Raw genomic sequence first — 12295 nt, 5'->3', positions numbered from 1 at the left:
AATGTCCAATCTCCTCCCACCAGAGGGCCACCGCCCCGCCCACTGACACTGCAACATCAATCTGATGGGCACTGATAGGCCGCACTAATGGGCACTCATGAGAAGACACTGATGAGATTGCACCGATATGCAGCACAGATGGGCACTGAAAGAGGTCCACCGCACTGTCACTCTGATGAGGCGACACTGATGGGCTGCTGTAATGGCATTGTTGCCAACATTTCCCAAAAATTTTTAGGGACACTTTTTTCCCCCTGTATGTCCAGAAAGGCGGTGTGGGCGGAGTATCATTTTAATTGGGGGTGGGGCATTCAGTTGTGGGTGTGGATCAACATCAGTTGTGAAAAATGCGGCGTGCGATGATGGATGATGGCGTCAGCAAGCACTGACTGGGACACATTGGGTTTACAAGCACACTGTGTAATTTCTGGCAGTCAGGACAATGCCACATGAATACAGAGACGCCATCTTTGTCGGCACACAGCACTTTGTTCTAACATTGTAGATAGAAGTGGAAGTGTCTCCATTTTCATTGGCCGTGTCCTGACTGGGAGACATTGGACCGTGTAGATTTAATCCCGATATCTCACAGTCAGTGCTGCCAGAAATCCGGAGAGATGTGCCCATTGCAGACTTCATTCCCTTCTAGAATAGCCCAGCAGGTGTGGAAATCCCCGGCCCCAGCACAGCGCTCACCTCCATTGCTGACACTTCACTAGTAGAATGAAGGGGGGCTGAGGCTGGCTGCACCCCCCCCCCCCAACTGCCACTGCCTCGGGGGTGCTGGGGATGTTGGAGTCCTCACTGTCATCTCCTGGGGAGGAGGTAGGAGGAGGGATGGGTCTCCTCTTGCCGGCAGCTTAGGCCATCCAGTGACAGGTCCCGGTCTCGTCTACATTGCTCTGGCGGAGGGATACAAAAGTGGTCGGGAGTTTATTATTAAAGCAGAGCTCCACCCACAACGGGAAGTTCTGCTGTAAGCCTTTGTCCCTCCACTCCCCATTAAGGATTGGGCGGGGCGGGGGGGGGGGGAGCAGATACCCAAATGTGACAGGTACCCGCTCCCAATTCTGCTGTGATCACCTAGGCGATTGAAAGCGGAAGTTGTCTTCCCCCCTCCCTCCCTCCCTGTAGTCTTCTGGAACATGTGACAGGTTCCAGAAGACTACGGGGCCATTCACAAACCAATCACAGAGCAGCACAGGCCCCACAATCACAGAGCGGCACAGACCGTCCAATCACAGGTCGGAACAGACCCCCCCAACCACAGGTCGGCACAGACCGTCCAATCACAGGTCGGCACAGATCCCCCAATTACAGAGTGGCACAGATCGTCCAATCACAGAGCAGAACAGACATTGACAACCATATAACCTACTTTCTGTGCGTTTTGAATGCAGAAAAAAAGCACCCTGAGCTCAAGTTCACACTGATGCGGTGTGTGGGATTCACTCCACTTTCCGTGAGATTCCCGCACCACATCTTGATCGCACCCCATTCATGTGACCCCGGCAGGTGTGAATGTTAAGATAACACCCAAAATCGTATCACAAAACGCGGTGCGATGTGCAGAATCGGATCACATGGGTGTGAATATCCTGCAATCCGATTCTAGTGCGGACAAAAAAGGGTCCTGCACTATTTTGGTGCGGATGCGGAGCGATCTGAGCCATAAAAAATGTACGGCTCAAACTGCACCCCACAGAGACCGCATGTGATTTGCACAGGAATGCAGTGTGGTTCCTGTGTGGATCCCATGCAATGTGTCGCACCGCATCAGTGTGAACCCGGCAAAAACGGATGTAGTGTGAACCCGGCAGAAACGCATGTAGTGTGAACCCGGCAAAAACGCATGTAGTGTGACCCCGGCAGAAATGCATGTAGTGGGAACTGTCCCTAAATTATTTTACCTCTTTATTACCAATAAAAACTGACCGGGGTTCTAATCCTTCCCCACTGTATCCATCCCCCTGGATATCACGTCCTGAGATAAATGCCGCACGCCGTGTTTTAGTATTGGGGGGTTTTGTGAATTGCAAACAAATGTTAGAAAAACGCTACGAGGTATTTTATATCAAATTGTAACGCAGAAAATACGGCTTTGTGAGGATTCCGGCTGAGCGGAAGAATGCTGAGCGAGCGTGTGATATGTCTAGAGGAAAACTGCAGCATTTCCTGGTAGAGCATATAGCTGGTCATAGAGGGGGGGGGGGAGGGCTGTACACCCCTGTACATTTATATCTATATCTATACAGGTGTGACATCACCACTCTCCATATACAGGGGATATCCGTACAGGTGTGACATCACCACTCTCCATATACAAGGGATATCCGTACAGGTGTGACATCATCACTCCCCATATACAGGGGATATCCGTACAGGTGTGACATCACCACTCTCCATATACAGGAGATATCTGTACAGTTGTGACATCACCACTCTCCATATACAGGAGATATCTGTACAGTTGTGACATCAACCACTCTCCATATACAGGAGATATCTGTACAGTTGTGACATCACCACTCTCCATATACAGGGGATATCCGTACAGGTGTGACATCACCACTCTCCATATACAGGGGATAGCCGTACAGGTGTGACATCATCACTCTCCATATACAGGGGATATCCGTACAGGTGTGACATCACCACTCTCCATATACAGGAGATATCTGTACAGTTGTGACATCACCACTCTCCATATACAGGAGATATCTGTACAGTTGTGACATCATCCACTCTCCATATACAGGAGATATCTGTACAGTTGTGACATCACTACTCTCCATATACAGGAGATATCCGTACAGGTGTGACATCACCACTCTCAATATAGAGGAGATAATTGTACAGGCGTGACATCACCACTCTCCATATACAAGTGATATCTGTACAGGTGTGACATCACTACTCTCCATATACAGGAGATATCCGTACAGGTGTGACATCACCACTCTCCATATACAGGAGATATCTGTAGAGGTGTGACATCACCACTCCCCATATACAGGAGATATCCGTACAGGTGTGACATCACTACTCTCCATATACAGGAGATATCTGTACAGGTGTGACATCACCGCTCCCCATATACAGGAGATATCTGTACAGGTGTGACATCACTACTCTCCATATACAGGAGATATCCGTACAGCTGTGACATCACTAATATAGAACATTGTCTCTCCTAATATCAGGAAATAAATGACATCATATTTATAAATAACAGCCCCTCCCCCCCAGACTCACCTCCATACACCCCGGAGACCCCGATAATAATCAGGATGAGGGGGATCATCTTCTTCCTCCTCACAGAGACCCCAAAGCTCAGCTCCGTCCACCGCACACAGCTCGGGGAGAGTCACACGGTGAGTCACGACTCTGTATACAGGAGGGCGGAGCTGTGTGCTGATTGGATGATTTTGGCTTCCTGTCCAATAGGAAAATGAACTCAGAGCTGATCATCAGTTGCCGGGTAGAGGCAGTGTGCTCAGGATGGCTCAATGCAATGTTTAGAAGGGGAAAGTGAAAGAGAAATGTGATGTGAACACAAATGTCCAATCTCCTCCCACCAGAGGACCACCGCCCCGCCCACTAACACCGCCCCACCCACTAGTGGACAGCGCACCGCCCACTGATGCCATCCCGCCCACTGACACTGCAACATCACTCTGATGGGCACTGATGGGAATTCATGAGGGGGCACTGATGAGACTGCTCTGATATGTGGCACTGATGGGCATTGATAGGTGGCACTGACAGGCATCACTGAGAAGGCACTGAAAACCAGCACAGATTGGCACTGAAAGAGGACCACCGCACCATCACTGTAATGAGGCTGCACTTATGGGCATTGATGAGGCGACACTGATGGGCACTGATGAGGCGGCACTGATGGGTACTGATGAGGCTGCACTGATGGGCACTGATAGGCTGCTCTAATGGCATTGTTGCCAACATTTCCCAAAAACTTTTTAGGGACGCTTTTTTCCTTGTATGTGCAGAAAGGTGGTGTGGACGGAGTATCATTTTATTTGGGGGTGGGGCATTCAGTTATGGGTGTGGCTCAACATTAATTGTGAAAAATGCGGCGTGCGATGCGATGATGGATGATGGTGTCAGCAAGCACTGACTGGGACACATTGGGTCTACAACGACATTGTGTAATTTCTGGCAGTCAGGACAATGCCACATGAATACAGAGACGCCATCTTTGTCGGCACACAGCACTTTGTTCTAACATTGTAGATAGAAGTAGAAGTGTCTCTGTTTTCATTGGCCGGGTCCTGACTGGGAGACATTGGACAGTGTAGATTTAATCCCGATATCTCACAGTCAGTGCTGCCAGAAATCCAGGGAGATGTGCCCATTGCAGACTTTATTCCCTTCTATAATAGCCCAGCAGGTGTGGAAATCCCCGACCCCAGCACAGCGCTCACATCCATTGCTGACACTTCACTAGTAGAATGAAGGGGGGCTGAGGCTGGCTGCACCCCCTCCCCCCAACTCCCACTGCCTGGGGGGTGCTGGGGATGTCGGAGTCCTCACTGTCATCTCCTGGACCGAGCTGCTGGGGAGGAGGTAGGGGGAGGGGTGGGTCTCCAACACTGTTCTGTGTCTCCTCCTGCCGGCAGCTTAGGCCATCCAGTGACAGGTCCTGGCCTCTTCTATATTGCTCGGGCGGAGGGATACAAAAGTGGGCGGGAGTTTATTATTAAAGTGGAGCTCCACCCAAAATGGGAAGTTCCGCTTTAAGCCTTTGTCCCCCGCTCCCCATTAAGGATCGGCACCTTTGGGGAGTGGGAGGGAGAGTAGCAGGTACCCGAATTTGACAGGTACCCACTCCCACTGCGATCACCTAGGCAAGCGGAAATTATTCCCCCCCCCCCATAGTCTTGTGGGACACGTGACAGGTCCCAGAAGACAACAGGGCCATTCACAAAGCGCAGCGTTTCGTGCGCATGCACAGCGGGCACCCGGCTGTGAATCCGCAAGCTGTAAGCCGGCTGCCCACACTGAAGATGCCGGATCCAGGGAAGACGAAGAGTGAAACCAGCTGTGGTGAGGACACCGCCGGACCGAGGAACAGGGAAGTGGCTGTATTTTAGGCGGCACTGATGAGGCGCCACTGATGGGCACTGACATGCATCACTGATGGACACTAATAGGCATCACTGAGGAGGCACTGAAAGCCAGCACAGATGGGCATTGAAAGCCAGCACAGATGGGCACTGAAAAGCAGCAAAGATGGGCACTGATGGACACTGAAAGGCAGCACAGATGGGCACTGAAAGCCAGCACTGATGGACACTGAAATCCAGCACAGATGGGCACTGAAATCCAGCACAGATGGGCACTGAAATCCAGCACAGATGGGTACTATTGTCCGCACTGATGGGGCTACACTGATGATCAGTGTGGATGTCCCCCTAATAAATGCCACTTACCGGCTCTCCTCACTCGCTGTCAGAGGAGAGGACTACCGATAATTGGCATTTCCTGTTTACATGTTGAAGTAAACAATAAGGGGGTGGTTTCTTGGAATCCCTCTATTTATTATACAATTATGTACTATTATTCCTATAATTAGTTATTATATATATAAGCTTTGACAATATTGAAGGAAGGAATACACTGCAATATTAGCTATAATAACAAACACAAACTCAAAGAAGCAAAGTCTTATTTATTTATAAAAAAAAGTAAAACCCTAACAGAGAAATCTAAACCAATATTACAGAGTATATAGAAATAATAGTAAAGATGATACGTTACGTAAGTTCGACCTCAAAGCTGAGTATCTTTTAGCTAGTCCTAAGTCAGAGCGGAAAAAGGCCAGAAACATGACCAACACTAGATTTAAAGGCCCTCTCAAGCACTACCCACACACATACCCTTGAACCGCCTGGTGTAGTTCTCCATCCAATGAGCAAACATCCATAACTCATAAGGGGCTGCCCTCCTTATTCATTAGGAAGTGTAAGATTACTTCCGGAAGTAGGTCGTCTCTACCAGGGGGCACTGCTGTATTGCCAACAATACTCCACCAGGGGGCACTGTTGTATTGCCAACAACACTCCACCAGGGGGCACTGCTGTATTGCCAACAATACTCCACCAGGGGGCACTGTTGTATTGCCAACCATGCTCAGTCCCAGGTCAATCACTTCTGGCTAGAAGCCATATAATATGTCCTTTTGTTACTCCTGTGGCTGGTGAGTCTAGGGCTAGGCTGAGGCTCTCTTATCTCCATGCCCCACCACTAGGGGGTATGTGTGAACACCCAGGACAAGGGTTTTGGTATTCAGACTTTTGTTACACCCATCCTGTCATAAATAATTGCTTCTCTTGACAAGATAACATTTAATAAGCCAAATAGTTCTTTGACAACCAGCCAGGCAGAATCTACAAATGTCTGATATAGAAACATGTTGCCTTCCAACATATGTGATCAGCTGTGATTGGACACAGCTGGTCACATGTAAAAGTCAGCTCTGATTGGCCCCCTACTTGGGCACATGATTGCAGATGGCACATGGGGGGGGGGGGGGGGAGGTGATTCTGGGAGGACATCCATGGATGCTCTCCCAGGACCAGCTGATCACTCTGTAGGCGTCTGTTGGCTATAGCGTGGTCAGGAAGAGGTTATAGAGGACCTTCAATAACATAGTCATGAACTGCCTCTGCAGCCTCCCTAAGCGGCATAGCCCTCTGCTAAGCCTCGGCCCGGCACTGCCAAACATACAAGCCGCTCACACACAATGAGCACTGTGACCCCCGGTACATCCCTGACACCCCTGGCTGTGAACCATCTGTGGAATATATATATACAGTATATAACAGTGCAATGACAACACTATTACTAGGTGCAGTGACAACACCGGCACAATGACACACAAAACCTGATGCTTCTGTGACACCATAGCACAGGGGATCTTGGCACATCCAGCACAGGTCTCCTTGCCTGTAATGTGTCCTCTGGGTTCCCAGGGCTCCTCCGCACTTATCAGGAAGGGGATGACAGATGGTCATAACAGCTGAAATTTCAGTCTGCAGGCACAGTATGACATCAGCCACACTACTAGGAGTGATGTCACTCCCTGGGGTCCCCCTCCCTGCATCTGCAGGAACTCATCCTCTGATAGAGCCACATCCTTGTACGATGGCGGGCGATGGGAAGGACACTTCACCAGGAGCGAACACGCACCGCACACTCATATCCAGGGGCAACCCAGGCCCAGCAGTATCCCCACAATGAGATAATGAGAGTGGGACAGGGATAGGGGCAGGGTCTGCACCGCTCAGTATGCTGGTATGGGTGTAAACAGGGCAGAGGGACCGTGTGCAGAGACTGTGCGGGGGGAGCCTTCGTGGTGAGCAGCCCATGTTGTCGAGGCAGAAGTCTGTACACCATACTGGCCTGTCATCCTCATTGCTCTGTAATAGACTAAGTGCTGGTTCACATAAATGCGGATTGGATGCAGTTTGAATCACATCCAATCTGCATGACATGTGAAGTAACATAGCTTCCTATGGTGCCTGTTCACATATGTCCGGTGCATTGGCAGTGTGGATTGAAAGAGTCCTGTCCGATTTCTGTGCGGTCTGGTTCAGGTGCGGATTACAGGCTATCGACTTCTATGGGAGCGGTTTCTAAACCGCATATGTGTGAACAGGATAAAATCCTGATCTGACCCTGATCTAAACCTATCCTGAACCTGATCTAAACCTATCCTGAACCAGGGGTGGACTGACAACTCATGGGGCCCCCGGGCAATAGGGGATCATGGGGCCCCTGTGTCCTTGCCCAAATTCAGAAAAGCCTATGAAAGAGGTACCAGGGGCATCTCATGGGGCCCCCTACTGACCCCGGGCCCTCGGGCAGTGCCTGAGTTTCCACATGGTCAGTCTGCCCCTGTCCTGAACCTGATCTAAACCTATCCTGAACCTGATCTAAACCTATCTTGAACGTGATGTAAACTCGACCTGAACCTGATCTAAATCTGTCCTGAACCAGATCTAAACTTGAACTGAACCTGATCTAAACCTGTCCTGAACCAGACCTAAGCCTATCCTGAACCTGTTGTAAATCTGACCTGAACCTGTTCTAAACCTGTCCTGAACCAGATCTAAACCCGTCCAGAACCTGATCTAAACCTATCCTGTACTAGAAATTATAAATTATAAACTCCAGCGCCACAGAAGAAACACACCCCCAAAAAGGTATGAGCTGCTGCTGTACACTAGTGTAATACACCAAACAATATGAAACAATATAAACAGCGCAAATCAAAACCCACAAAAAATAAATATCAAACCAATAAATCATATACAGTTGCAAGAAAAAGTATGTGAACCCCTTGGGATTCCGTGGAGTTTTGCATGAATTGGGCATAAAATGTGCTCTGAACGTCATCTAAGTCACAACAATAGAAGAACGCAGTCTGCTGAACATAATACTGCACAAACATTAGATGTTGCCATGGTTTAATTGCACATAACATGTAAACATTCACAGTGCAGGGAGGAAAAAGTATGTGAGGCCCTAGCTTAATGACTTCTCCCAGAGCTAATTGGAGCCAGGAGTGAGCCAACCTTGACTCCAATCAGTGTGATGATATTTGATGTGTTGCTGACAGCTGTCCTGCCCTTAAAAAACACACACCTGTTTTGGGTTTACTGGTTTCAAGAAGCACTGTCTGATGTGAACCATGCCTCGCAGAAAAGAGCTCTCAGAAGACCTACGATCAAGAATTGTTGACTTGCATGAAGCTGGAAAGGGTTACAAAAGTATCTCCAAAAGCCTTGATGTTCATGTGTCCATGGTAAGACAGACTGTCTACAAATGGAGAAAGTTTAGCACTGTTGCTACTCTCCCTAGGCGTGGTCGTCCTGTAAAAATGACTGCAAGAGCACAGCGCAGAATGCTGCATGAGGTAAAGAAGAATCCCAGAGTGTCAGCTAAAGACCTACAGAAATCTCTGGCACATGCTAACATTTTTGTTGACACATCTACAATAAGGAAAACATTAAACAAGAATGGAGTACATGGGAGGACACCACGGAGGAAGCCATTGCTGTCCAAAAAGAATATTGCAGCACGTTTGAAGTTTGCAAAAGAGCACCTGGATGTTCCACAGCACTACTGGCAAAATATACTGTGGACAGATGAAACCAAGATTGAGTTGTTTGGGAAGAACACACAACACTATGTGTGGAGAAAAAAAGGCACAGCACACCAACATCAAAACCTCATCCCCACTGTAAAACATGGCGCAGGGAGCATCAGGGTTTGGGGCTGCTTTGCTGCCTCAGGGCCTGGACGGATTGTTGTCATTGATGGGAAAATGAATTCCAGAGTTTATCAAGACATTTTGCAGGAAAACATACGACCATCTGTCCGCCAACTGAAGCACCGCAGAGGATGGGTGATGCAACAGGACAATGACCCAAAGCATACAAGTAATTCAACAAAACAATGGCTACAACAGCACAGAATACGCCTTCTGGAGTGGCCCAGTCAGAGTCCTGACCTCAACCCCATTGAAATGCTGTGGCATGACCTTAAGAGAGCGATTCACACCAGACATCCCAAGAATATTGCTACACTGAAACAGTTTTGTGAAGAGGAGTGATCCAAAATGACTCCAGATCGTTGTGCAGGTCTGATCTGCAACTACAGGAAACTTTTGGTTGAGGTTATTGCTGCCAAAGGAGGGTCAACCAGTTATTAAGTCCAAAGGTTCACATACTTTTTCCTCCCTGCACTGTGAATGTTTACATGTTATGTGAAATTAAACCATGGCAACATCTAATGTTTGTGTAGTATTATGTTCAGCAGACTGTGTTCTTCTATTGCTGTGACTTAGATGACGTTCAGAGCACATTTTATGCACAATTCACGCAAAACTCCACGTAATCCCAAGGGGTTCACATACTTTTTCTTGCAACTGTAATAATAAATATTATAAATAAAAATATATATAAAATATGTATAAAAACATGTCCAAATAACACACAAATAAAGTCTTTAATCCCAAATTCCTTAGTGCTCCAACCAGAACAAATCCTTCTCCTTTTAATAAGTACTTCCACCATCCACCAGTGCTGTAACCAACATAAACCGCACTCACCAGATATTGGTGAATTACACGCCTTTTAGGACTTTTAGGGATCCTATACCCCCTCTACAGCCTCCAGGACTCCATTTCACCATGTAGAGTTTAAGGTTCTCCTTCCAATCACTCTTGATATATCATTTCACAAGATAAGTAAAAGCATTGTTTATTTTGCCTCCAACCGGCCAAACTTAATTCCCATAACATCCAAGGACAGCTTCAGAAACCCCACAGCCTTTTTGCAGAGGATGACAGAGTGTATCTCAAACCAACATCAAAGATGGCCGCTTGGAACGCACTGCTCAACGTGCGTTCCACTCACCGGAAGTTGCGCAGGACGTTAGATGGCAGACCGGAAGAGTGGAACGCACGCTGAGCGGAGCGTTCATTGCGACCATCTTTGATGTTGGTTTGAGATAAACTCTGTCATCCTCTGCAAAAAGGCTGTGAGGTTTCTGAAGCTGTCCTTGGATGTTATGGGAATTAAGTTTGGCCGGTTGGAGGCAAAATAAACAATGCTTTTACTTATCTTGTGAAATGATATATCAAGAGTGATTGGAAGGAGAACCTTAAACTCTACATGGTGAAATGGAGTCCTTCAGGCTGTAGAGGGGGTATAGGATCCCTAAAAGTCCTAATTCACCAATATCTGGTGAGTGCGGTTTATGTTGGTTACAGCACTGGTGGATGGTGGAAGTACATATTAAAAGGAGAAGGATTTTTTCTGGTTGGAGCACTAAGGAATTTGGGATTAAGGACTTTATTTGTGTGTTATTTGGACATATTTTATATATTTTTTCATTTTTATTTTTATTTATAATATTTATTGTTATTATATGATTTATCGGTTTGATTTTTAATTTTTGTGGGTTTTGATTTCCGCTGTTTATATTGTTTCATAAACCTATTCTGAATCTACTCTAAACCTGACCTGAACCTGATCTAAACCTGTCCTGAACCTGATCTAAACCTGTCCTGAACCTGATCTAAACATGACCTGAACCTGGTCTAAACCTGACCTGAATCCCCGAACAACTACTGTGTCAATTAGCTTTGAAACCTGAGCCTCAATCCGCACCAAACGTGTGAATCAGCTCTGACTCTCCCGGAAACCTGCATAGAGGGAGGCACAGTCTGATCTGAATGTGTCCGAGTTTCAGGCGGACTGAAACCCGGACACATGTTTCGATTTCCGGACAGATGGAAACCCTACATAGCTAGTGCAGTGGTCTGAAAATTTTAAAGCCTCACTCTTCTTCCCCTTATTTCCTTGGTAATCTTTGTGATGAAGGTGGATTGAACCTTATGGAGATGCATTATAACATAATGGGTGGTTTGCAGTCCTAGAGGCTCCTCCCCACAAACTGTGCCATCTTTCTGGACCCCCAGAGGAGTTTACTGAAGTTTTCTAAAGCTTTGAAAGTATGGGAGCCCACACCAGTGCTCTCATCCTTCTTTCCTTTGGGCTTCCAGGGTGGATCAGAGTTATTCTGATTGGTCAGCTGCTGCCATGTGACACGTTCACTAATTGGAATCACTTTTCCATCCTGGAGGCCCAAAAGGAAAGAAGAATGGGAGCACTGGTGTGGTGCTCACAGAATGAAAACAAAAGAATTGCCAGCATTATATACTATACTCCAAGATATGGATTTTACAGATAAGTCAAAATTCATTTTTTCCTTTTTCTCCTTCAATGGCTTACTCGACCGAGACTTCCAACTCCTTGAAATGTCAGTGTCCACCTTTTCCATTATGCTATCAGTACCTTCCACATTGCCAGAATGCAGTTAGAGGCAAATTGAAAAGCTGTTTACATCAGAGAGTCAGGTGCAAATAACATCAAGAGAACTGATTGTAGCCATGACCTCTACAATTATTATTATTATATAAGTTTTATATAGTGCCAACAGTTTGCGCAGCGCTTTACATTTATATAGTGCCAACAGTTTGCGCAGCGCTTTACATTTCTATAGTGCCAACAATTTATATAGCACCTCTACAAGGCGAGTGTTTGAGCTGGTAGTCTTGTCTTGCAAGGAACCCATTTTTTACTTTTCCATAAGGACAAGGTAAGGATTAGGCCTAGGACTTCCTACCAGGGGTGGACTGACCATTTGGAAACTCGGGCACTGCCCGAGGGCCCGGGGTCAGTAGGGGGCCTCATGAGATGCC

General features: G+C 47.2%; 1 protein-coding gene across 3 annotated transcripts in view; it reads right to left on the bottom strand.

Annotated features, from left to right (window-relative positions):
• Positions 1 to 3386, bottom strand: part of LOC149440896 (class I histocompatibility antigen, F10 alpha chain-like) — a 90105-nt gene extending 86719 nt beyond the window's left edge. For all 3 annotated transcript variants that reach the window (XM_089658005.1, XM_089658009.1, XM_089658008.1), the window contains exon 1: positions 3256 to 3386. In XM_089658005.1, the coding sequence (XP_089514131.1) occupies positions 3256 to 3304 (49 nt within the window). In that variant the 5' untranslated portion in view covers positions 3305 to 3386. The remainder of the gene's footprint in view (positions 1 to 3255) is intronic.
• Positions 3387 to 12295: the final 8909 nt, after the last annotated feature.

This window comes from Staurois parvus, unplaced genomic scaffold, assembly GCF_062004578.1.
Source record: "Staurois parvus isolate SC_StPar_1 unplaced genomic scaffold, SC_StPar_1.0 ptg001049l, whole genome shotgun sequence".
Classification (NCBI taxonomy): domain Eukaryota; kingdom Metazoa; phylum Chordata; class Amphibia; order Anura; family Ranidae; genus Staurois; species Staurois parvus.
Note: the sequence above shows the minus strand (reverse complement) of the source record. Positions and strands in the feature narration are given on the sequence as shown.